Source organism: Magallana gigas, chromosome 10 (genome assembly GCF_963853765.1).
Source record: "Magallana gigas chromosome 10, xbMagGiga1.1, whole genome shotgun sequence".
Taxonomy (NCBI): Eukaryota; Metazoa; Mollusca; class Bivalvia; order Ostreida; family Ostreidae; genus Magallana; species Magallana gigas.
Window position 1 is genome coordinate 11,274,025 of NC_088862.1, and position 25,853 is coordinate 11,299,877.

At 33.9% G+C, this 25,853-nt stretch overlaps 2 protein-coding genes and 1 long non-coding RNA gene across 6 annotated transcripts in view; all 3 read left to right on the forward strand.

The window, feature by feature from the left end:
* LOC117683709 (uncharacterized) overlaps positions 1–25,853 on the forward strand; it is a 165,436-nt gene that overhangs the window by 103,015 nt on the left and 36,568 nt on the right. The window contains exons 10-11 of one of the 3 annotated variants that reach the window (XR_010710480.1): positions 3,918–4,043; positions 4,365–4,463. The exons of 1 other annotated variant lie outside the window; for it this stretch is intronic. The gene's annotated coding sequence lies outside the window, so the exon portion shown is untranslated. Of the gene's footprint in view, positions 1–3,917; positions 4,044–4,364; positions 4,464–25,853 lie in introns of those variants that run through there. One more of the 3 variants, XR_010710481.1, reaches the window with a different exon arrangement.
* LOC136272470 (uncharacterized) overlaps positions 1–25,853 on the forward strand; it is a 148,955-nt gene that overhangs the window by 58,587 nt on the left and 64,515 nt on the right. The window lies entirely within an intron of this gene.
* On the forward strand, positions 14,728–25,703 carry LOC105341150 (uncharacterized). Of its 2 annotated transcripts, none has more exons than XM_066073378.1 (9): positions 14,728–15,277; positions 16,600–16,781; positions 17,168–17,234; positions 18,062–18,276; positions 18,786–18,916; positions 20,243–20,434; positions 21,389–21,559; positions 21,996–22,080; positions 23,055–25,703. In XM_066073378.1, exons 1-9 carry the CDS (start codon positions 14,878–14,880, stop codon positions 24,102–24,104), a joined length of 2,493 nt encoding a protein of 830 aa, XP_065929450.1. In that variant the 5' UTR covers positions 14,728–14,877; the 3' UTR covers positions 24,105–25,703. The 2 variants fall into 2 exon arrangements, with proteins under 2 accessions (XP_065929450.1, XP_065929451.1); XM_066073379.1 differs by lacking the exon at positions 14,728–15,277 and adding an exon at positions 15,595–15,881 and having other exon boundaries at positions 23,055–25,700.

Below are 25,853 nucleotides of genomic sequence, written 5' to 3' on the forward strand. Positions count from 1 at the left end.
AAATACGTCACCGGTAATTGGTAATATTGTTTGTTATAGAATTGATAGTTTAAAAATCATGTATACAATTAAATATTTAAACATACTGGAACGGCGCCGCGATCATGAAAATCGGGAAATTGAACAAATACCCTAATAGTTTCAATGCATTTAATAAAAGAAATGATTTCATTTTCTTTCTTACATTTTTATAGCTATAAATTTGATGAACGTATATCTGCTCGGTTTAAATTTATTAACTAAGAGCCTACTAGTGAGCCTAACGGTTTCCATTTAGGTATAATATTTTTGTTCACTGAAGACCAAGTTCCGTATTTCATTCTTAATACATGCATGCATGTAATTTATAAATTAGATATTGATTGTTACAAACTGAATGGTTTGTCAATGGTTTGTCAAAATCTTTTCAAGTAAACACATTCAATACATTGATTCAATATCCACTGATATATAGGACATAAAAACCCTTTAAATATGCAAGTTGCCGTGGCGCAGAGGAAGTGTGGTGATGCTAGTAAACAAAGGGTCCGGGTTCAATTCTCGCCGTGGGCTTTGTTTGTTTTGGGTTTTTTTTTTCATTTTATTTTCTAGAACAAAAACCGCTTTAATACCTTTCCTTTCATAAAGTTAATACATTTTGTTGGTAAATTAAGCACAATATTGAATTAAAAATTTTTGAATGGCTTAAAGGTAGTGTAAAGGTGGCTTAAAGGTAGCTTAAATGTAGCATAAAGAAGTTTGGACATTAAGGACTTATAAGTTGTCCTTAAAGGTGGCTTAAAGTTGGCTAAAAGATAGTCTTTAAGCTGCCTTTAAGCCATCTGTACGCTTTCTTTAAGCCACCTTTAAGCAACACATATAGCTTAAAGGTGGATTAAAGATCGTCTTTAAGCTATCTTTAAACACATTTAAGCTATCTTTAAGGAGGACTTAAAAATGGTCATTCATTATGTGACAAGTCATTAAAATGCTAAAAAATGAAGTAATTTCCAATTGTTATGGGTACGAACGCATTAAATTACATTAAAATTACCTCTGCGTGCAACTTTGTAGTCAAATAAGCCCAATAACATAAAGTATAAACAACTGACCGATTGCAATGCACTTGTCGATGTGACATCATACTGTGAATTAAAGATCGTCTTTAAGCTACCTTTAAACACCTTTAAGCTATCTTTAAGGAGGACTTAAAGATGGTCATTCATCCTGTGACAAGTCATTAAAATGCTAAAAAATGAAGTAATTTCCAATTGTTATGGGTACGAACGCATTAAATTACATTAAAATTACCTCTGCGTGCAACTTTGTAGTCAAATAAGTCCAATAACATAAAGTATAAACAATTGACCGATTGCAATGCACTTGTCGATGTGACATCATACTGTAAATTATGATGCATTTTATGTGTAGAGAGAGGCAAGTCAATCAATTTTTTAACATGGAAAATGCATTTTATAAATGAACAGAGCATAATCTGAAACAAGTTTTATATCATTAAATCCTATTTTTGATGCTAGTTTTAATCAAGCACGTATTTATTTTTTAGAACGTGTATTATTTCTTTTCTGGGATGTTTAATGTACAATGTGTAATATTTCTTTTCTGGAGTGTTTCATGTACAAGTTCAATGTGTTTGACATCGGGAAGCTTATCCAAATCCGCTTTTTACAAGGACATACACTTAACAGATTATTACGATCTTTTAGGTATAAATTAAGGGAATGTTTAAATTATTAAAAGGCGCTGCTGTGTCGATGAAATCTATTGAATGAATTAATAGATAGTAAAATATCAAATCATATCAATTTCAAAGCAGCAGCACTTTAGGAATCTACTAGAGTTGTAGAATTAAATTTTCATTTAAAATATTTAATTCAAATGAGAGTATGCTCTTGGTATATTGAAATTTGTTTATGACCTCCATACGGGAGAATAATCAACACATATCACGTGGGACCACACTAAGTGTCATTTACTATGCTGTTTCATTTAATGTCAATTTTATATCATGATTAGATAACTTTTCATAAACATTTTGTAAAAATAGATGCATCGTTTTATGAACGTTTATATCCGTTGATATTTTTTATAGTAAGCCTTAACAGTACTGCGTAACATTTATATTTTTAAACTTTGTTAGTTGGTGTATTTTTCAATACCGTTATTTCTTAACTGAAATGAAGACCAATTTTTCTACTGTTTTGTCAATGTCATTGTCATTGTTATATTTGATACGTTGAGGACTAGGATGATATCACTGGCATTACAGATCATAAGATATGATGTCTAAAACCGAGGTTTAAATTATTCTCTTTTTATTTATTGTTTTTAATGTAAGTATACCTAGAAGAGAATGTATGCAATTTTGAGAAGCGTTACACTATTCTAAAACTTGATTTTAAAGAATTTTGAAAGAGATACTGGAGTGTTGATCAGGTGAGTGATGTGACCCATAGACGTCTTGATTTCATATTATATATATTACTCGATTAACATGTTAGTGCACATATTCTAGTCTAATATCTATGAAAACAATACCCCTCATTAAATTCAAAATTCAACCAGAATCCCCAAAAATCCAGTCAGACTTCACATTTAATTTGATTACGTCACTAACAAAGCTCATATCCCGAGAAACTTTTTAAAAAGCTGTTTAATTAAAGTGCAATATCGAGAACTGTTGAATTTATTTCAATTTAATTTTCAACTTCTCTCGTGTAGAAGTTTCAATAAGGCTGTTTTACCCTTAATTTTTTAAAATTCATATGTCACATGTGAAGATTGATGCGTTTTTTAAAATGCTGTCTATCTGATGTGTAACGTTTTACAACTGTTGAATTCATTCCAATTAATTTTTCAGGTTTTTCGTGTAGGAATATCAATAAGGCCGTTTTACCTCTAAGATGTTAAAATAATTTAATATGTTATAAGCGATGATTGATGCTTTTTTATGTTAATATCATTGTGACGTTGACAACATCATTAAACGATTTAAAATAGTTTTAAACCCATCGTGTAGCAAGCTACAATCAGAATTAAATTTTTTCCGAATAACAAAGTATTTCTGTGCTCTTCTTATGTAACATTTTTACGTCTATACCATATTATTATGAAATTACGAAATTTAATATTCTTCTTTGTACATTTTTCATTACAGAGTCATTTGTTACAAGAAATTTAAAAGTATCAATGTAGTACGATGTGCATTTTTAGCGCTGCTTTTGTAATTTGTTTACATTTTTCAAAAGAATTCTGACATTTAAACTTTTGAAAACGTGTTTAGAAATATAGATACAGTACACAAATAGTTATACATGAATCAAATTATTGAAAATTAAGCCATTTTCTAGCATTGTTAAGATTACATGCAGCAAAAGAAAGAAAATGATCACATTGCACGATTTTGACAGCCATTGGCGTTTAAAGTGGAAGACTACATCGTATTAACATGTGTAACATCCGTTTGAAACGCCATTTTGTTACGAATTGATAACATAATGTCGTGGTAGAAAATTTCTATACACCGTTTAATTGAACTTTTTTAACGAGGGAGATGAGATATGAAGGACATCACCAAAACGCGTAGAATATATGTTAATTATCTTTGTGGTTTGAGCTTTGAATTAACATTGATTGTCAGCTGTTTTGTACGGAAAACGTGAAATTTAAATATGTTTCCCCGCTATTGGCAATACATTTTTGTTATGTCATCTGCAACAGACGATCATACATATGTGATACATATCGATACAGGTAAGCAGGTATTATATTTTCACTTAATCTATATATGTATGATGAACATAAAACTAAAGTACCGTAGTACAATCTCTTGAATTGATCTTAACTTCCCCATTAAAAAAATTTGGTAAAAGACTTGCATTGAAAATCTAACATTAAACTTGTGTATTTTATTTAAGATAGATATAGCTAGGGAGCAATAGCAGTGGAAGCCCGGATTGGCAAGCCAAACGAGGGAACGACAGAATTCTGAAAAAAATGATTACCACACGTACAGGTGCATCAATATGGACATCTGAATAAATGTATGTATCAATATGCATATGGTAGTTGTTTATAATTGCTATTGTATATCAAAAAGCAGAAGGCAATGTAACTACATGTACTAAAATTTCGTTTTAAAGAGTTAAATATATATAATACATTCATCAAAAATATAATTTGACTTTTATGGATTAAAAATTGTCCCAAGATATTTGAGACAAAGTAAAATAAAAAAAAGACAACTCTTAAACAGGATCTTTCATAACAATATTTTTGCAGTAATAATTATATATTTCTTTTAATATTTCAATTTTATTCATTTCTTTTATCTCATTAACAACGAATATTGTTTGTATTTTCAGATTTGTGGGGGATTTCATCCAGCAGTTTGCCTTAAAAGAATTTTTTTCATATTTTATATCCATATTTATGTGAATTCCAATAAAATCTTACAAACTTCATTCATGATTATTTTGTTTTTTTCAAACTTTATAATATTTCACTTTCATAAAAATTTTAAAACAGAAATTTGACATATAAGAGAACATCAGGCCAGACTGATATTTCACAAATTCTCTAAAAATTAAAAAATTGTACTTTGAAGTATATTGTTGTTGAATACTGTGCCTATCATAAGTGACAAATGCATGCAACAAAAATCTCTTATTCTTTTTTTGTGTAGAGATCCACCTTAATTTGTTGCATTCTACAAAGCACCATTGCAGCCAAACTTGTATATTATATATAGATTATTACATGGCCATTGGTCGAAGGCTGATATACAGCGACCGAGGGCTAATATAGGATGCGATATATATATAAAAAGCCATGTTATGATTTTATATCATATACTTATAGAAAATATCAAAGAAACAATAAAAAACAACATATGATGAATGATTATTGTTTACAAATCGCCCCGTGTCTATATATTCCATTTCTGATAAACTTTTTTGGACTTTTTTGCGCCAGCTGTTTGTATACGAAGTTGAAACCGACGTAACTATTTGACGTCAAACTCGGAGACCGGAGTTGAACGGTGCATACCAAACTCTACGTCACAATAGCCGATACTTAACGGAAAGGGGCGGGATATAACATCCGAAGATTGCCGGAGAGGGGTTGATATATCACACCCCTAGGGTTTATATCACACCCATAGGCGAATTTTTGGTTTATATCGCACAGGGCGGAAAAGGGTATATTTTCTATAAGTATACGATATATGTACATACATGTACATGTACCAAGATTATCTCAAACTTCATTAATCTCTATATCCAAAGGGAGTTATATGAAACTGATTTTTCTTTCAGTCAGGATTAGTAAGGCATGCGTACATTGTCTATGTACAGTACCGATCAGACCCAACCTCACACCAGAGTAAACCCCAACTAAACCCCGGGTTTACTCTCTGGGATTACTTTGGGCTTACTTTAGGTTTTCTCCGGGTTTACTTTTTAAAAATGTGGGTCCTCTCGGGGTTTACTTTGGGTTTACTCGGGAATTGCTTTTGGGGTCACCTATACGCACTGAAGTATGAAGCAAACCTGTATTTTATCTTACCATCTTACTGCCTGTAATTCATGTAACTTGTATATTCCGAATACAGACGTAGCGTCTGCTTTCAGTTGACGTTGTTGTTCTGTTCTGTTCTTCTGTTGGGGTTTACTCTCTGTGTCCACTCTGGGTTTACTTTGGGTTTACTCTGGGTCCACTCTAATAAACCCGGAGTAAACCCAGATAGTAAACCAAGGGTTTAGTTGGGGTTTACTTTCTGTTAGGTTGGGTCTGATCGGTACTGTAGCGTCCCAATCCACAAGTATAAATCCAGGTGACAATTATACGGCGTATTGCAACATCCCTGGTCTAGGAGCTCTCGACATTACAAGCAACCTGAAGGTCAAGTGGTTCCACAACACGAAAAAATGACCTCTCTCTGTGAATTTCTGTCAGCTGAACTCGTCCCGAAATATAACTGCAAAGTTTTTGCAGGACCAAAGCTGAAGAATATCAGTTTCGTACTCACAGTAAAAGGTAATGTTTGATTAAACACTCTTGTAACTAGGTCCGATCAATTCTTTGAAATAAAGGTAGCAGTCCAAGTTCAAGGGACATTAAAGTACATTGGTGTTAATTCGACCGTAGTTTCAATTACCCTTATCATATCATTTTTCCAGCTTAAATGAAGCAATGCAAAATTTGAACTCATTTATTCAAATTTAAAAAAAAAAAGTTTTTTGGCGAAATTTTCTTAGGATTCTTCAACACGCATAAACAATCTTTTATGTTTACCCTTTGACTTAAATGTCACTTTCATTGGTTTAAACATAGCACGTGACTGTCTCATACATCTCTATGTTAGGTGAGAATTCAAATTCAGCAATTTGGTTGTCATTGCGCGGGGGTGTTAAGGAAGGATATGGAATCTGAGTTACATGTAATTCCGTGAAATCACAAATCTTAGTTATTATGTACATATTCAAATATATAAGCAACGAAACGTAGACCAAAAACAAATAAAAAACACTGAAGACAATTTTTGCCAGAAATTAGTTTGTATTACGTAGATTTACACATTGATGACGTCATGACTAAAAGTTGAATGTCGTGTGAATTTGATCGGAAAGCATGGTAAACATATTCAAAATATAACTAATCTAAGAACTCTAATAAAGTATTGTGGTGTGATTTATTGAGAATTGAACATAAGAATACTGGGGGAGATGTTAGTTTTATCAATCATTCGCTAAAAGGTATGTAAATTTGCTTTTATTTCTTGGCCAGGCTTTCCTCTGTCGTTGTTTACGATATAAAAATCTGACTAGAACAACACTACCCCGTGTATATTGAACTTTAAATTTTATACATATCGTTAGTTTGATCGATGTTTAAATTGAAAAGTGCTGCTAGAATCCCATGTTGTGTGTTGTTTTAATGCAATTTGCCGTTTTCCGTGCAAACTTTATAAAAGTTGGGAAGGTTTCACGAGAACCGGATGAATAACTTTTTAATAAGGAAAAACATAGGATTCTAGCAGCGGTTTTGATTAAACTGAGATGTTTTACCTTCACTTCGTATGTTTATTTTATTTTGGAAACCGCGGGGTAGTGTTGTTCTACCACATTTTATGTTAAGGAATATACGTAAGCTATTTATAGTTGTCACGTGATATTGCACCAATGTGGCAGTGATGTACTACCCGATTTTATTGCACTGACATCTATTGTAAAGGATGATACTAAGTTTTTGATCTTATTCAAAATAATTATTTAATTTCACGATTTTGAATACAACAGTCAAAATAAGACGGCATATTGGCCATATGCTTCCTTAATACCCCCGCGTGGCCGATGCTTTGACTACCCCTTTCGACATTTTACAACTTTTAATACAGAAATCGCATACTTTAAGTTCTTAAAATATTTGGAGTAGTTACATTGTACCCTTTGAAATTCTTTAAAATTAGACTAGTTGCTCTTTGAATAGTGTCGTCACATTGCTCTGTACGGGGTAGAACATAATAGCAGCGTCGATATTTGATCAAACCTCTGCAGAAGAAAGGGAGGAAATGTATGAAATTGAATAGCAAAAAAAAGAAAGAAAAACCATTATAAGTGAACATTTGTGAAGCGAAAATTTTTAAAGAGTATTTGAAAGGTAGGATTGATGATTTTTAAGAGTTTAAAAAAGTTAAATTTTGCTAAGATGTTAGGCGGCTTGTATAAATGGGTTTACGTAGACCGTCGATTTTTGTGAATAATGTTCCATGTGATAGTCCTCGGGAAAACAAAACACTGTTTAGGTTTTTTACTGACTGACTACAAAAATATATCGAATTGAGCAATTTCATAGACAGCTCGGATTTGCCTCGCCATCAATGAGATTGATCAAGCCGATATATTTCAGAAGTCAGTCAGTAACAAACCTAATAAGTAATCGTATTACCAGATTAAACTAATAATAGACCAGCAATATAATGTTCTTACTACCATTGTTACGTTAAAGTATTTTAGTTGCATATATTTTTTTGAATATTTGAAGATGTTCAGAAGTCAGATGTAGGTAACCTGACCTGTGAGGTGTATGAGAAGATCAAGAATTGGGATTGGAAATGGATCAGAGATGAATTGGTGGCCATCAAGTCCGTGGCTATAGACTAAAAGGTTGGAAACAGTAAAGTAGCAAAATGTTTCTAAAGTTTTCCTCCTGTGGGGAGGGGGTGTTTGATAGGTCATTACAGTAGTTTTTGATGTTGATTAGATAGCAGTGCAAATGAACTGAAAGTGAATAAAGAAATTATGTAAAGCATTAAAATCTTTGATATATATATCTCTTTGCAAATAATTGTAGCAATGGATTGCAGCATGTTTTATCAAGAACTTCTGTTTCTTAAAAAAAAAGGCTGTGTTACTGTATTATTTAAATCATATCTAAAACATCGCTATAGTCTAGCAGTTATGCTACTCTGTATTATTTCCCTAAAACATAGAACGTATCAAGAATATGAAGTTAAAGATTGACGTCTATAAATGATTTTTTACTATTACCTATAGAGGGTGAACGAAAGGTTCATCCATAAGTTATTTGTTGTATCATCGTTATAGAGCCCAACGATCGAGTCAATTTCCATATACAGCTTACTCCACTTATATTGAACTCGCTTATTTTGAAATTCCGCTTATTTTGAAATAAATATAAATTTTACCTCTCATATTCTTTGCATTGATTTCACGGATATAATGAAATCGGTTATTTTGAAATATAGCTTATATTGAAGCCACTGATCGGTCCCCAAAGGTGATAATTAGTTGTTTTTATACCGGTTATATTGAAGTTCTCCCTGGTGGCTGAACTTCACGGTTGGTGAGTAATTATGCCAGACTGACCAGTTGATATACAAAGGTGTGAATTGATAAGTTTCTCTTCATGTGTGTTTTTATACTTTTATTAAAAAGTAAAATTTATCCACTGTTTAATTTTTTGTTTTTACGAATACGGATGTATTGAGGCTAGACGTAATATGGAAACCCCACGAAAAAGAAATACCTTATATCCGGACGCTCAATACAAACTAGTTATGTCTATTGATGAAAGAGCAAAGCCTAAATTTGAAATAGCTAAGGATTTTGAGATAATCGCGTGTACACTTACGATGATATACAAGCAGCGTTCAGCAATATTTGAAGCGTTTGAGTGTGGTGATTTTTCTCTAACGTTTTTCTAAAACGTCAAAGAATGCGATCCGAGATTATGATGAGGTTGAAGATCGTAACAAAACGAAACTTACAAAACTTTCGGATATAATTTTAATCAAACTTTCAAGGACTAATGTTCCATGTAATCTGTTTATTGTAATAGATAAATGATGATCTAATAATTTGTTCGGATTTGGTTTTCTATGCTTACATCGGGATTGAACTTTCCAAAATGGCGGCTTCACGTCAGTAATTTCGCTTGTGTTGAAATACGGATATATTGAAATAATTTGCATGGTCCCCTGAATTTCAATATATCCGGAGTAGGCTGTATAACTAATATTGAACTTATGAAAGGCATGATGTTCAAGTTTGACCCGAGAAGTGATTATGCCCAGGACAACAATGAGGCCCCTCACCAGATAGAGGTCTTACCTGGCAGGTATGCTCCCTTCTGTCAGATGTTTGGCAGCATGCACAAAGTAAGCGTCCGCATCACGATGAGTGACCAGATGATGCATGGAAGGATGGAGGATATAGAGGACAAGATGGGCAGACAGTTTGTAGCTGAGGAGACAGACTTCAGAGGTCAGTAGCTACATGGATCGTTATTATGGTAAAAATGTTTAAAAAATGAACTTTATGTTTTTTTTACAACGATTGCTAAACAAGTTCAACAACTTATATTAATATCTCTCGTTGGCACACACGTTAGTGCGAGGGGGTAATTGTTGTGGGAAGGAGCTGGAGTACACGGATTGAACCCACATGTCGAAGCAGGCGACTGCCATACCCTATCAAATACAGCCACGGTGAGAAGCGAGTAAATTGTCCATTTCGCTACTTGGACATCTATGTTAGGTGTAAGGGAATGATAACCAGTCATGTAAGCTTTTCTGCATTTTTTGCTAACAGTCCTAACACAAGACCAGCTGAGGTGCTTTCTCCTTTATGTTACAAATGTCGGTCTCGTTAAACAAAATACGTATTAGAGTAATAAAATTTACTTCAAGTTCACTTAAAATTGTTGATTCTAAAGAGGGCGCGGGGGTGTTAAGGAAGCATATGGAATCTGAGTTACATGTATTTCCGTGAAATCCCAAATCTAAGTTATTATGTACATATTCAAATACCTCAGCAACGAAACGTAGACCAAAAACAAATAAAAAATACAAAAAGACAATTTTTTTTCAGAATTTGTTTGTATAACGTAAATTTACACATTGATGACGTCATGATTAAAAGTTGAATGTCGTGTGAATTTGATCGGAAAGCATTGTAAATTGTAAACATATTCAAAATATAACTAATCTTAGAACTCTAATAAAGCATTGTGGTGTGATTTATTGAGAATTGAACATAAGAATACTGGGCAAGATGTTAACTTTATCAATCATTCGCTAAAAGGTATGTTGCTTTTATTTCTCGACCAGGCTTTCCTCTGTCGTTGTTTACGATATAAAAATCCGACTAGAACAACACTACCTCGTATATATTATACTTGAAATTTTATACGTCAAATCGTTATTTTGATCAATGCTTAATATAAATGTGCTGCTAGAATCCCATGTTGTGTGTTGTTTTGATGCAACATACCGTTTTCCGTGCAAACTTTATAAAAGTTGGGAAGGCTTTACGAGAGCCAGATGAATAACTATTTAATTAAAAAGAACATAGGATTCTAGCAGCGGTTTGATTAAATTGAGACGTTTTGCATTCACTTTGTATGTTTATTTTATTTTTGAAACCGCGGGGTAGTGTTGTTCTTTCTCATTTAATGTTAAGGAATATACGTAAGCTATTTATAGCTGTCATGAGATAATGCACCAAATCGGCAGTAATGTACTACCCGTTATTATTGCACTGTCATCTATTTTAAAGATAATACTAAGTTTTTGATCTTATTCAAAATAGTTATTTAATTTCACGATTTCGAATATAACAGTCAAAATAAGACGCTAAACTGCCCATATGCTTCCTTAACACCCCCACGGGGGAGGTTCTCTGGAGCTGGTTATGAAGGAGAGATTACCAGTCAATCCAACTGGTTGGATCAATCGGTCTTGTAGTTATTTTCCTCTCGTCGTATCATATTGACTATCACTCCCTGATGCTAGCAAGGCATCTTACTCGTACTCTTTCGTAATACAGAATCATTAAAGCTATTGCAACTGTAGATTTCTGATTATACGCGAATAAATTATATTCGCGTAAAATTGTTAAAAGAAGCACTTTCAGATTTTAAGATCTTTTTTAGGACAGTTGTTAACTTTAACCAAATCACTTTGCTCGCGAATTTTTTTTTCTTCCAATTTGCCTTATTCCCTTCCACAAATAGACATTCTAAACAAAACAAAAAAAGACAAGAAATAAATATCACGAGATTACGTTCATTTGATATTTTGCAGGTAATATTCACTATCAATTTGGATAGATTCTTTAATATGAGGTATGATATCATAGTTAACTTTTGATTATCATCATGATACCTGTTACTGAACCATTTACTAAAAGTGCTCTGATTTTTACTTATGTTGCATTTACTAGAATCTACGTTTGCTTAAATAATTGAAATTAATTTTGACCTGAGATAGCTGACTTTTGCAGACAACAACCAAGTCAATGTGACATGCAGTGCAAAAGTCGATGGTCTACCAGACTCCAAAATGCAACGAACCTATCAAATTTTAGTCAGAAAAAGTAAGTAGTTCTTTTGAATGACGTTCAATTTTATGAACTGTAAAGGCCCTGTCACTCCAAGCTGCGTCCCCATGGCGTGTTTACGGCGTTGTAAAATTCATGGAATCGTCATAGGATCGCAAGGAAAATTCAGAAAAAATGTACAGTTTTATTAGAAAATTTTACAAGTGGAGATGTCACAACGTTCTGACGGCGACCGAGGCGTTTTTAGGGAGCTCCACACAGTTCTACTTAGCGATTAACTGCGCTCTCGCTGAGTCTCCGCCGAGCGCTCATGACGTGCCAGGAGTTTTTACCGCGCGTCCATGGCGTGCTCTGCGCGCTGACTGCGTGAACAAGACGTTCTTCACTTCTTGGTTGGTTAATATTAATTTGTACAATTGTTGTACAAACAAGAATTTACAACTAATTAATAATTGATTAAAAAAATTGTTTTGATTTTATGAAAAAGTACATTGTAATTGAAACATAACTACTTCTAAACAATATGTGAAGGACTAGGACAAAACCCTTAGTAGTCAGCTCTACAAAAAAGATCCGTTATTAGTTGTTAAAAAACATAGAAAAGATGTGCAATCATCAGAACTAAATGGCATGATTTCCATCTACGTCTATTGATAGGTCTTGGAATATTAGAAAATGCTACTTTTTACATCTACATGTATATCCAGTTTGATAATTATTACATCGCTTACTATTGTATACAGCCATTGTTCAAGTATTCGTGGTCTTGATGACAACGCACTAGAAACGCCGTGGGAGCGCGGTATAAACGCAGAAGAAACGTCAAGAGAGCGCAATGAACGCAGCAACAGCTCTTTGGGGTCGCTGTGTGAACGCAGTCAAATGAAAAAAACTTGTTCAAAAGCTGTGGATGCACAATAAGAGCGTGATAGAGACGCAGCAAGATCCCAAAGGACTCCGTGAGGTCTCCGTTCAAGCGCAATTGACTTATCACTGCGTCTACACTGCGATTAGCTACGTTCCTTGAGCGCGCCGACGGAGCTATCGTGGCGCTGTTGGAGATCTTACGGTGCTGTCACGGCGACCTCACTACGCTTCTACGGTGTGTTTATCAGAACTCAGAGCCACGGCGCGTAATTTCTGCATGTTCAAAGTGCGCGCCGTCGCATGACGTTCTAAAATGTTCGAGGCGATCCCACCGCGACGGACGAAGATGCCTTTGCGTTGTTACGGCGCTGTAGGAGACTCTACTGCGTTTACCTTGGCGTTTTACATTATTTAAGGACGCAGCCGGATCGTCGTGAGGACGCAGCTCCAGTGTGACGGGGGTTTAAGAGAAAGTCATCATAATGTTATGAACTGCAAATTGATCTGCCAACACATTTCAAGATGAACGTCGACAAATTACATTACTTTAATTAGAACATGATAAATATGCTAACAGAAACATTGTAGTTTTAAATCCGACGATCACTGTAAGTTTTGTTTTAATTCAACTTATATTTTTAACATTTAAAGATTTTGATGGGATAAATTGATTTATTTGACAATGAAATACTTTCTTTGGTGATTCATGCGGGATATGAAGGTGGCGAGAATGCAGAATAATACATAACCTGCGTGAATCATCAAAGAAGGCATTTTATTGTTTATACTTGTACATATATCTACATCTATCTTTTAACAAATTAATACATTGATCGTAAGAAGTACTAATAGAACTAAATTATTGTAAATGTACATCAATACGTTCGATAAAAGAATCAGCCAAATCGACTTCTATCGGAATTTGGATCTTACACCAGCATGATTATTTCGTGCCGTACATGATTTACTTCGGTTGACGAAGGTTTCAACCAATCGATAAAAGGGGCGTGTAAATTTCATTTCAGATTTTACAGAGCTTTGAATGTACAATCAATTTCCAAAGCAGTTGTTCCGGTAGCAGAAAATCCTCTCCTAAAAGCCAGGTGCGCGATTCCAAAAAACGCGATGGTGATGGAAATCTTCATTCCTTATAAACAGGACCATTACTTTAGAGACGGACAGTGATATGAGCTTCAATTTTCACTTGAATGTAAGAATTACGGTATTTTTTTGTAGTATATCTATATATATTAGCACATTTATTTTCATAATTTTTATGAGAAACCATGGATCAGTTTAATTTTGTCTCTGCTAACGTTAGAGGTCTAAATACAAAAGAAAAACGACTTAAATTTTATAATTGGCTTAGCGACTCAAAAGTTGTTATAGCTTTTATACAAGAAACGCACTATGTCGAACGTAATGAATTTCTTTATAATTCTATATGGCCTGGGAAATGTATACATTGTTACTCAGATTCCCCCCTTAGCAGAGGAGTATCCATTTTAATTCGGAAAGGTTTAGAAATAGAAATTCTAGCCATACATAGATCTAATGATGGACGTAAATTACTAATCAATGTTAAAATTGGTGATATAGATTTAACTTTAGTTAACATATATGCACCTAATAATGAAACATACAGAGTACAGTTTTTTAAAAGAATGAGATCTTTTATTTATAATTACTCAAATAATGCAACAAATATTGCAGTATGCGGTGATTTTAATTGTAAATTAGATAACTCTACGGATAGGAGTTCCAAGTTACTTAAAGAAATTTTAGCTCAATTACATGTTGTTGATATATGGAAGGATAAGCTGAATGATACAGACGGTTTTCCATGGTGCGATGCTACTGACACACCAAAAAGTAGAATTGATTTCATTTTTCTAAGCAAATATTTATATTTAAAAGCTAAAAATATCTCAGTTCGTAAAATCCCCGGTACACATTCTAACGGAACGAGAATGTCAGATCATAAGGCTATACGATTTAAGGTAGTACAAAACAGTATCCGAAAAACAATCACTTCGGAGATCCTCGCGTAAGTCAAACGTTTACAAGATGCAAATTTTCAAGCGCTTTAACGACGCTGTTTGTAAACAAGTGCAGACGATAAGTAGCCCCTATACATGTAAATAAGATGCTGCGTCTACGAGACTACCACGGGAGGTTCCAGGGGGTTCAGTCAAAACATTCCAATCGAGGCGCACATTTTCAAAAGCAAAAGCAAATACCGGTAACTTTTAATGACCATAATTATTTTCAAACATTGCCGTCTGATGAGGAAGATGTTACGTTATGCGTGGAAACTGAGTGGAGAGAAGGACGGCGCATTGTGGAGCTGGGGTACCTCGCAAAACAACTTTTTTGCCACTTATGCAAAACCCCCCTTCATTTAAAAGACACTGTGCGTGAGAGAAGATATGGCCTAGGCTCCGTACTTCACGTACAGTGCACCAACTGCAGCGCCGTATGCCCCGTCGAGACAGGGAAGAGGGGACCTACTGGAGCCTTCGACATAAACACCAAAGCTGCTCTCGGTAATTTTTAGTCAATTTGAAATTATTTTTTAATTTTTAAAGATGTGGTGACAGGTCATTGCACCCCTCCCCAAGAAACATTGGGTATAAGTAAAGATATAACTGATATGTATTATTTATAAAATCATGCATATATCTGCTTAAACAAGTCAGTTAGAGCCTTACTGCATTTAATTATATACGATCGTATTGATCGTTGAAATACCAATTTATCTGTAGGCCTACATGTATGTAACATTTTGGTGTAGAGACGAGTGCACTTGAGGCCTCTTTCTACATTGACCAATCAAAATTGTGCTTGCGGTTGTGACGTTAGGCCTAAAAAATATTTATTCTGCAGGCCGAGTTGCAATGTGTCGGCTTTTTTGAAAATCCCAATAATGAATTACAAATGCGTATGCAAAAGGTTTTGAGCATCTTCCCAAGTCAAGGGTTTATGATCCGCACCTCTCCTCACAAGGAGCAGAGTGGACGGAAAACACTTGGCTAGCGAAGATAGGTTCTGAGAGGATTCCGTACTATAACTATAAGTTAACATAAAGTCCACGGCCACGATGAATATGTACAACCTAGGCCTATGTTGCTTTTATTTGGAAACGGTGTGGTATGTGCATGTATTTATTAGTATTGAATTGAAATAATTGAGTTGAATTACTTTAAAAACGACACATGACACTAAAATCAGAAACAGATTGACAAGTACACGTCTAATGTAGAATACGTTACCCATTATTACGACTGATTACGTATGTTTCACATACAGCTGTACATGTACAGTGTGATGTATCTACCATTGTCCTCTACAACCAGGGACGTATATATACGTCCCTGCTACAACACGAGTATAGGTTTAAAAAAAACCCAGTTTTTGACGAAAAATATCTACCGGTATATGGAATATGTATGTATGTATGGTATATAGATATTTATGTTTTAACCAACTTGCCAAGCAAGTAAAAATGCTAATGATGATTAAGGCAATAGGCCAAAGAGTAACTATACCATGATGATCAGTCAAATCTGACGAATCACAGGGTTTTGACAACATCTGTGCAAAAAAAATAAAAATTGTATATATATCCAATTTAATATTTTTGCAAATATTGTGTCAATACCCTTTGAGACGAATCAATCGGAATCATGATGCTGCACATACATGTATTTATGTAAACATGCATGTGGAAAATCATTAAAAAAAATTTTTTTTAAATATACCGGTATATATATGTAATACATATGTGCATTTTTAATCATGATAATGCACAAACAGCTCTTAAATTAATTGAATTTAAATTTAAAATAATTTTTTGTACACTATGTAGGAATGATTCATGTAGGCATGGGCCCAACACATCTTGTGAATTTTCTGGGGCAATGCAACATTCCTCCACCCTCAGAACCATCCATAAGAAAGCATGCAGCAAAAGTAGGAAAGGCTATCACAGATGTGGCTTTGGAATCATGCAGAGCAGCTCAGGTTGAGGAAAAGCAAACATCAGATACAGTAAGTAGAAGTTTGTTTTCAAAATATTCAATGACAAATATATCTTCATTATGATTTTTTTGCTTGAATCAAATCAAAGTAACAGATTATAGTGTAAAGGTGCAGACACACGGTTCAATTTTTCATCCAACTTTTGATATCAATTTTCTTTAAATCATACCATGTGACCACCCACATCAAGAGCAAAATCTGAAAGATGATTGAAAATCGCAGCATCCAATTTAATATTTTAATAAGAATCAACTTTCTGATGAAAATCATGGCATCGAAGCGCTTGCTTAAAAAAATCAGTTGTAAAATCTGATCATGTGACCACTCCTCCAATCAACTTATCTGAGATAGTCAGTTGGAAAACACTCTTTAACTTTTTTATTTTCAATTTGTAGCTGCAAGCAAGTTTTGATGGTGGATGGCAAAAGCGTGGGACAGGGTGGAATTACAATAGCATTTCTGGTAAAAATTAATATTTTATAAAGAACTACTCTGCTTTGTATCATATGAGTTGAATTTTGCTGTTATGTACTGGTATTTTGCAATTTTGAAAAGTGTTTTACTTATATATATATTTATTTTCAATGTTACTTTTTAGAATAGTTTATATATACCACCTTTTGTAAACTATTTAAATGTGTTTCATTTACACTCATGCAGTGGAAATATATGTCATCATGCAGAAGTGATGCCATTTCTGTAAAACTGGGTCAAATTTACATTTTTTTTTTACCCTTCTTTACCCTTTTTGAATGGGAAATATAGAGCAGCATGCAGCTTTGAACAAGAAACATATTTTGCTCAATTATTAGTTTTCAATAGATTTGTCTTTGATGAAATAATTTGTTTGTTCAAGCTTGTGCTCAGTGTTTTCTGAAAGAAAATCTGCTTGAAAATTTATTCTAAAAAGGCAAAAATGGTGGGAAAGGCCAATTTCACGATGTCTTATTTCTAAATTGAGAACATTTGGATCAAAATGGAAATAATGACAAAATGTCATTGGTATCTCTCTACAAAGAAAACAAAAGAGTTCATTGAAATAGCAATGTTAAATTTTAGGGGCCGTTTTTGGTCCTTATAGGCGTCTCACATGTACTTCTTTACACTGTTTTCTTTATGTTTAAACAAACTGTAATTGGAGATGATAGAAATATGCTGAAACACATTACATAACATGTCATGAAAAGATCTACTGCTAATCATCCATTATATATGTACATTAAAATGTCTCTTTCTGGTCAATTATAAAGTGATGGCGATTCAGTGTTTATAACTTTTAATTTGAACAGGCCATGCTAGTATGATAGGAAAGAACACTGGAAAAATTCTTGCATATGAGGTGCGAAGCAAATGCTGCAGGGTTTGTGATTTGCACGCAGAGCAGAATCACACTGTTCCCAGTCATGATTGCCCACAAAATTGGTCCGGAAGTAGCAAGGCGATGGAAGCTGACATGGCAATGTCAATGGCACATCAACTTGCAGATAATGACTTTATGCTTCAGGTAAATCACAATGTAGATGATGAAATTGTAACGATAAATGAAAATTTTTATTAGTGTAAACTTAAATAATCTATGTTATATGCTGGATTGTTTTCCAATAATTCACTGGTCTCAAAATTTCATTCTGGTCACAAAAATGTGTTGTTGCAATATTGCTGCAACAATTTCATGTTTTGTAACATATATTATTAGATAAAACCAGCTTAGTTTATATATATTTTTAAGCTAGCTATTGTATTCTTTTTAGAATGCATGTCTAACTCTAATATAGTACCGGTAACTTGCCATTAAAACATGGATTTAAAAAAAATTGCACAAAATTTAAAGTCTTTGGATTTTTAATTTTTTACCGCAATTATACTGTAATTGGTACTTCAGCAGCAAAAATATCTTAGTGTAAACTTAATTTATCTTTCAGCACATTACCAAAAGAAGTAGAATTTTTAATATACATGTATTACTATTTAATGACAAGTACAGTAATATTATTCATGATGAATTTTTTTTAGGTTTTGCATGCAGATAATGATTCCGCAACAACTGCAAAAATTCATTTGGATTTCCCAAATATCGTCAAAAAGGATGACCGGAATCACGTCAAAAAAGGAATATCCAAATATCTTTATTCAATTTCCAAGAGGTAAATTTTTTTTTATTCCATGCAACAAGCTGCAGGGGGTTTAATGTGTTTGACCTTTGCGTATGTATCAGTCTGTCTGTCCATTCAGTTTCCAGTTTTTAGCTCACCTGAGCTAAAAGCTCAAGTGAGCTTTTCTGATCACATTTTGTTTGTCGTCCATCTGTCTGTCTGTTCGTCCGTAAACTTTTCACATTTTCAACATCTTCTCAAGAACGACCGGGCCAATTTCAACCAAACTTGGCACAAATCATCCTTAGGCAAAGGGGATTCAAAGTTGTGAAAATGAAAGGTCACACCCTTTTTCAAGGGGAGATAGTTATAAATTAATGGAAAAATTTGAGAAAATTTCAAAATCTTCTTCTCAAGAACCATTTAGCCAGGAAAGCTGAAACTTGTGTTGTAGCATCTTCAGGTAGTGTAGATACAAAGTTGTGAAAATCATGACCCCCAGGGGTAGGGTGGGGCCATAATGGTTGAAGTTTTACAAAGAAATATATAGAGTAAATCTTTAAAAATCTTCTTCTCAAATCTAATCGGCCATATGATTCTTTATAATTGTTAAGACTATGGCCCCAGGACAATTCTTTGGCCTCACAAGAAGGTTCAGAGTTTGATGTAGCTTTATATCCCATATACATGTATAAACAATCGTTAAGGATCTTTTTGAGAACAGCTATACTCAACATATAATATGGCTATAAAATCATCCTGTTAGAAAAGGGACTAATGATTTTAAACATTAGAATATCCAGGTGGAAAAATGGATTTTATTTATACAGGATCTACATGTATTATTGTACATTGTCCAGATTGTTTGTATTATGACTCCATTAAGCTGATTTTATCATACTTATTGTTCCTCAGGTGAGCGATGTGGCTCATGGGCCTCTTGTTTATAAACGCTTTGCTGTCAACCCAATTTTTCTGAGTATATATACTGTAGCTAATACTAAATTTATTCCATGGGCCTCTTGTTATGTTTGCAAATTTAAGTTGCAGATATTGAAATAAAATTTGATATGCGGGTTTAAAATGAAAATACATGTATATGTATTTAGATCAAGTTTGTACTGGATATTGGGTATGTCACGGTATGATTGAACAATTCTAGACAGATCTGTGCCCATGTCAATGGCCGGGGTGAGGGGTTTGACAACATTGGTGTTTTACAAACATCTCATGTTCTTAAAAATAGTTTTGTTCAGATCTTATTTCACTCTATCACCCAACCATACTACTAAAAATACATACATGTATTGTATACAAGTTTAAGTTTTACTTAGTATAGAATTTATTATCAGTTTTTCATTATATCTGATGTATTAGGCACAAAGAATTACAACACCCTGATGTGATACCATACCTTGCTCGATGCTTTATGTATCCACTGATGGACAACACCAAAAGCAATGATGATGTTGCCAAATCATACGACTGCATAGTGCCGCATATATTTGGAAACCATGCCAATTGTGTAAATGAAAGCTGGTGTCATTTTAAAGACAATTCAGCATACAGGTATTGATAAGGGAACAAGCGGGAGAGAGATAAAAAATGAAATTATTTTTTGTACCCAAATTTTTTAGGGAGTACCTGATAAAATTTTATCAACGGGGGTATTTCAATGAGGGGGAAGGCAAATCCAAACAAACAATAATTTTATATTGGCTCCAGTATGTTGATTAAAAGAAAAATCTTCAAAAACTGATTAGCCAGAAAAGTTGAAATCTATGTGAAAGCATTGTCATGCAGTGTATATATTCAAGTTTGTTTAAAAGTTTGGCGTCATAGTTGTTTGTCCTTTGACCAGCTTTGTCTTATTATCTTATGAAATATGCTGTGATTTTCAAAACACTAAATGTACAATATTACTTATAAGGTTTGTTACTGACTGTTTACAGAAATTTGTGGGGTCGGTAAAGCTCCGCCTCGCCTTCTATGGACTTTACCGACACCACAAATTTCTGTAAACAGTCAGTAACAAACCTAATAAGTGTTTTGTTTTGTCGAGGACCTAAAGTTTGATATGTAAACAACAAAAGATATTACATAACAATTAAATTCATAGGCTTATTTTCGAATTTGTACCTTTCTCGTCAGTCGTCTGTTCAAACCGGGATGCCATTGTATAAAGGATCGTTTTATTACGTCACGGGCAAAGGGGGGTCACTCTAAATATTTTAGGGCTTAAAAATTAAAGGTATGGTTGAACGTTTGTGTAAAAAATCAGCTCAAATAACGTTACGTCCGCCATGTTGCCATATAAATTTTGACGCCCGCCGTTTAAAGAAATTTATAAGGCAATCACGTGACGCGATTCATCCAATGACGTCGAGACATTCTAGTCGGAGGCAAAACAAAAAGATTTGAAATGTACTGTAAAGCTATAATGATAGCACATAATATGTTTATATTTAAATCAAATCTCTGATTTCAGATTGATTCACTTTTTTATTTGTTGCATGTTTGTAGGTTTACAAGTCTTCCTAATGGAAAACCTCTTCATGGTGATGGCCTAAGGAAAGAGCTGGAAACACTTGTTGAAAAGTACAAAGGAAGAATTGAAAACATGCGTGACTTGGGATCAACTCAATCCAATGAGAATTTCAATAACATTGTTTCAACAAAAGCACCCAAAAATAGGTAGCATATCATTTAGGAATTGCCTTTAAGGTCTAGTAAATGACTTTCTAGGCATTCTAAAGCTATAGTCTACAGTTTATGCCTCTAGTCACGCCGCTTTATGAAATGCAAAATACCCCCGACTAAGTTTTGGTGTAAGTCCTTGGACTAAACTAAAGTTAGTCCCAAAATTTAGGTCTCTTTATGAAACGAGCCCCTGGTTGTATAATCAGTTAGTATATAAGCTTTTGTGATATTATCTGCTCTAGTGAACAATAATTCTTGAGGTAAAAGTTTCAGTCTTTTAAAGGGGTAGAATATGATGGAAAAATGATGGTGTTTGGGGAAGATGAAGCTTTATTTTTTTATTTGAACATTTTATTGTCTTAAATTGATCTGATGGCGCTTTATTTATTTTTTTTAGATGTGCTTAAATATTTTTTTTAATTATTTTCAGATATTATGGTGGAAGCAGTTCTTTGAAAAGGAGAGTGAGTGCAGCAGTTCTTCAGAAAAATGAAGGACATAGCTATCTTGTTAAAGTAAGAAATAAATACATATATATATGTTATACAATATAGATAAAGCTAGTCTTACATTAACAAACATTTGTAACCTAAGCACAAAGCCCTATTAACAAACTAGAACAAAGGACAAAGTGCGGTTTTATGCAATTTTTGCCCCCCAAAATCAAAGTTTTAGAAAGAGCTTTAAAATAAGGTGAAAGATAGTTAAAATCATATTAGAAATAAAGGTGTAAAAGGTTATCACCACAGTGACGTCATAATGTAGAAATGACGTCATGAATATTGCATTATTTTGATAAATTGATGTTTTGTAGCAAAATATGGGTGTTTTCCGATGGTTATTCGACTGGGAAACATCGAGCGCAGGCTTGCTCAAGTACCATTTTTTAGTATCATATGTATAACTATCTGAAGAAAAACATATGTTAAAATCGCACTAGAGCAAGCCTGCGCTCTATACTTCCAAATGCAAAATGATTTGTGAAGATTTCATTTTTATGCGATACTATTTAAAAATTGGTTGAAATCGGGGGCAGATATTTGACCATACCGCACATAGTCCTTTGTGAATATCTTAATCAAAAGTCATTGTTCTATATTTTTTATGCTTAAGTTGACATGCATTCAAATAAAAGTATTATAACCATGGTTGAAAAATTGACCTGAAAGTATGCAGCTAAACAATACCATTGTTTGCAGTCCATTTTGGTACATAACATTTAAAGCTACAACTGAGTGGCAATGTTTAGATGGTTCAAAATTTATAATCTGCGAAGTTTTCATAGATTATTATACCCCCGCTCCGAAGGAGCTAAACTATTTGTTTAGGCATGCCATATTGTGGGATATATTTCTGTACCAATCGGATGCCAGCTTTCTGTTAAATGTCGACTTTGCTTATTTTGCATATTCACATCAGAGCGGGGGTATCACTAGTGAGCATTGGCTCACAGATATCTTGTTTAATGATTTTAAATAATTTTGAATAGGTAAATAAAGCAAGTTCACTTTCTCCTGGGGTCTACACATCCTCCCTGACACAGAAGATAGACCAGAGAAGACGGGTGAAAAGATTACACCAGAGAAGTTTACAATACAAGCGAAGAAGAATACAGCTTCAGAAGCAAAAGAGAAAAAAAGAAAGGATATCTACTGTGAGAGAGGGAGTAACATACGAGCCAAATTTAGAGTTCAACTGCAGTGTTGGTGCACAAGAAGAAATTCCAAAGTTTTTAGAGTTTGACCACAGCTGTGAATTAGTAGTATTTGACCTTGAAACAACAGGATTAGGAAGAAAGAGTGACATTACTCAAATTGCAGCATGTGCTGGTGAAGAAAGTTTCCAAAACTACGTCATTCCTAGATGCAATATTACCAGCGAAGCATCCAGATTGACAGGAATTACATTTTGTCGTGAAACCAATTGCATGTTTTTGAACGGCAAGCCAGTGAGTGGTGAACACATTCAAGATGCTCTACTCAACTTTATCACCTTTTTACAGTCCAAGAAAAGTCCAGTCCTCATAGGCCATAACATAAAAAGTTTTGATTTACATGTTCTGTTCAACAGATTACAGGAGTTTAATTTGTTTTCCACATTTTGTCAAACAGTGAGAGGATTTATCGACACCCTTCAGTTGTGCCGCAGAGTTATCTCCAAAGAAGAAGTCAGTAATTGCTACAAACAAGAACATTTAGTCAAAATGCTTACAGGACAGACCTATTCAGCTCATAATGCTTTAGCGGATGTGAAGAGCCTGCAGAAATTAATTGAACTGAGACTGTTTGAACACATATCGAATAGTGACTATTATTCGATCATGTATCATGCATGTATGGCATCATATGTACATCTCGATGGACCAAAGAAAATCTGCAAATCGGTGTCCGAGAAACTTTCAAGAAGCGGTGTTTCCCTTCAACATGTGAAGCTAGCCATAAGCAGGGATTTAAAAGCTGCTAAAATGATGCTACAAACTCATAAAATTTCTTGTAAACAAGCTGAAAATGTTGTGAAGATTCTTTTATGTGAAGAATAGTGTAATAATGTGAACATTATATATACTGAATGTCTTAATCTTAGAGAAATTATTACTGCTTTTATATAAAAATGACATGAATTCGGGGGCGAACTGTACGCGCATAGTTTACGCGCATGTAACAATTCGTTGTGTTACCCGTTTCCAAGTGTGTTGCTAATGCTGAGGGTAATAGAACGGATTTAACATGAAAGTATAATAATATATTATACATATCACAGGCACCTAGTATGAATAGGGCTACTTGGTAACATTTGTTAGTCGCCCATAGCAACAAAGTGTTTGATTCTATTATTCTTCACTGTCAACTGATATATCACAGCCATTGCAATCATTTTTGTGAATATGTAACAGGGTGTTGTATTGCCATAAAAGTACCAAATGAATTTATTCAAATATTTTTAAATATGATATAAATTTTTTTGTTAGATTTTCAACAATTATCCATGTTTCATTACGATTACCTAAATTGTTCTAATTGTACTTCTTTTTGTCATAATATTTATGGTTCATGGGGTTTATGGGTAAGAATTCTTTTAAATACTGCTCAGAGCATAACGTGATTTTGCAGAACAGGATGCGATCCTCTGGCGCAGATGAAACATGCTCGTAACATCGCAAGTCACTGGCGTAGTTGAAACATACTCGTAAACTTGGCCTGCTGCAAAATCAGAGCTTGCTTCATAGGTAAATTTATTGATAAACGTATATATATATAGGGGTTGATAAATGGGTTGGGTTTTTGATTTAATGATACAGAGAAAAACTTTGATTGTAGTTTACTATTAATATAGGTACATTTATATGACAATGTATTGATTTTTGAAATTCAAAACTTTGTTTTTGGTCTGATGTTGTAAAGTTGCATATTTGTAAAATTGAAATCCATTGCAATTGCATATTTATAGATGCTCACAAAGACACATATAAAATGCTTGCTGTTTTGATAAGAAATTTCTGTCATGACTGTGTTCAACTACAAATGAAGATTTGAACAGTAAAATTTATGTGAAGTTACTGTATGTACGTAGTGTGTGAATTTGTCTTTTTGTAAGGAGCCTTAGGGGTCTTTATAAAAAATAATATAATTGATAACCATCAGATTTAGCTAAATTTTAGCTTAAAGCTGACATGAAATCATAAAAGCGTTTGGTCGCCATATTAGTTTTGATCGCTCCTCTACTGCCACTGGGGTATATATATATATATATTTACATCTCCCAAGTATTATTCCCTCTATTTCTTACGGAAACTTATAGTTAATTCATAGCTCTATAGAAACAGCCAGACTGAAATCTACACGCCCCATTTATCGATTGGTCGAAATCTACAGCGGCTGAAGCTGACAAGAAAATGACAGGACAGATATCGACACGCCCTGTTTATCGATTGGTCCAAACCTATAGAGACCTAGGAAAAATCACGGACTGCACGAAATAATCATGACGATGTCAGACTCAAAGTCACACAAGACGATTTGGTTGTTTCTTTTAGCTAACTCACTTACGTACATCAACGGTAATTTAGTAAATTTTACTTACTTCTTATAATCAATTTATCGATAAGCTTAAAGAAAGATGTTAATATAAACAATAAAATGCTTTCTTTGATGATTCATTCGAGTTATGAAGGTAGTGATCATTGCAGAAAAAATATATATATATACATAACCCGCGTTAGCGGGTTATAACGCGGGTTATGTATTTTTTCTGCAATGTCACTACCTTCATAACTCGAATGGATCACCAA

Excerpts from the sequence above, each read along its gene's own strand:
- LOC105341150 (XM_066073378.1), top strand. The coding sequence starts at position 14,878 with ATGCTGCGTCTACGAGACTACCACGGGAGGTTCCAGGGGGTTCAGTCA. Across the intron at positions 15,278-16,599 it reads AAACACCAAAGCTGCTCTCG|GAATGATTCATGTAGGCATG; the intron begins GTAATTTTTAGT and ends TACACTATGTAG. Across the intron at positions 22,081-23,054 it reads GACATAGCTATCTTGTTAAA|GTAAATAAAGCAAGTTCACT; the intron begins GTAAGAAATAAA and ends AATTTTGAATAG.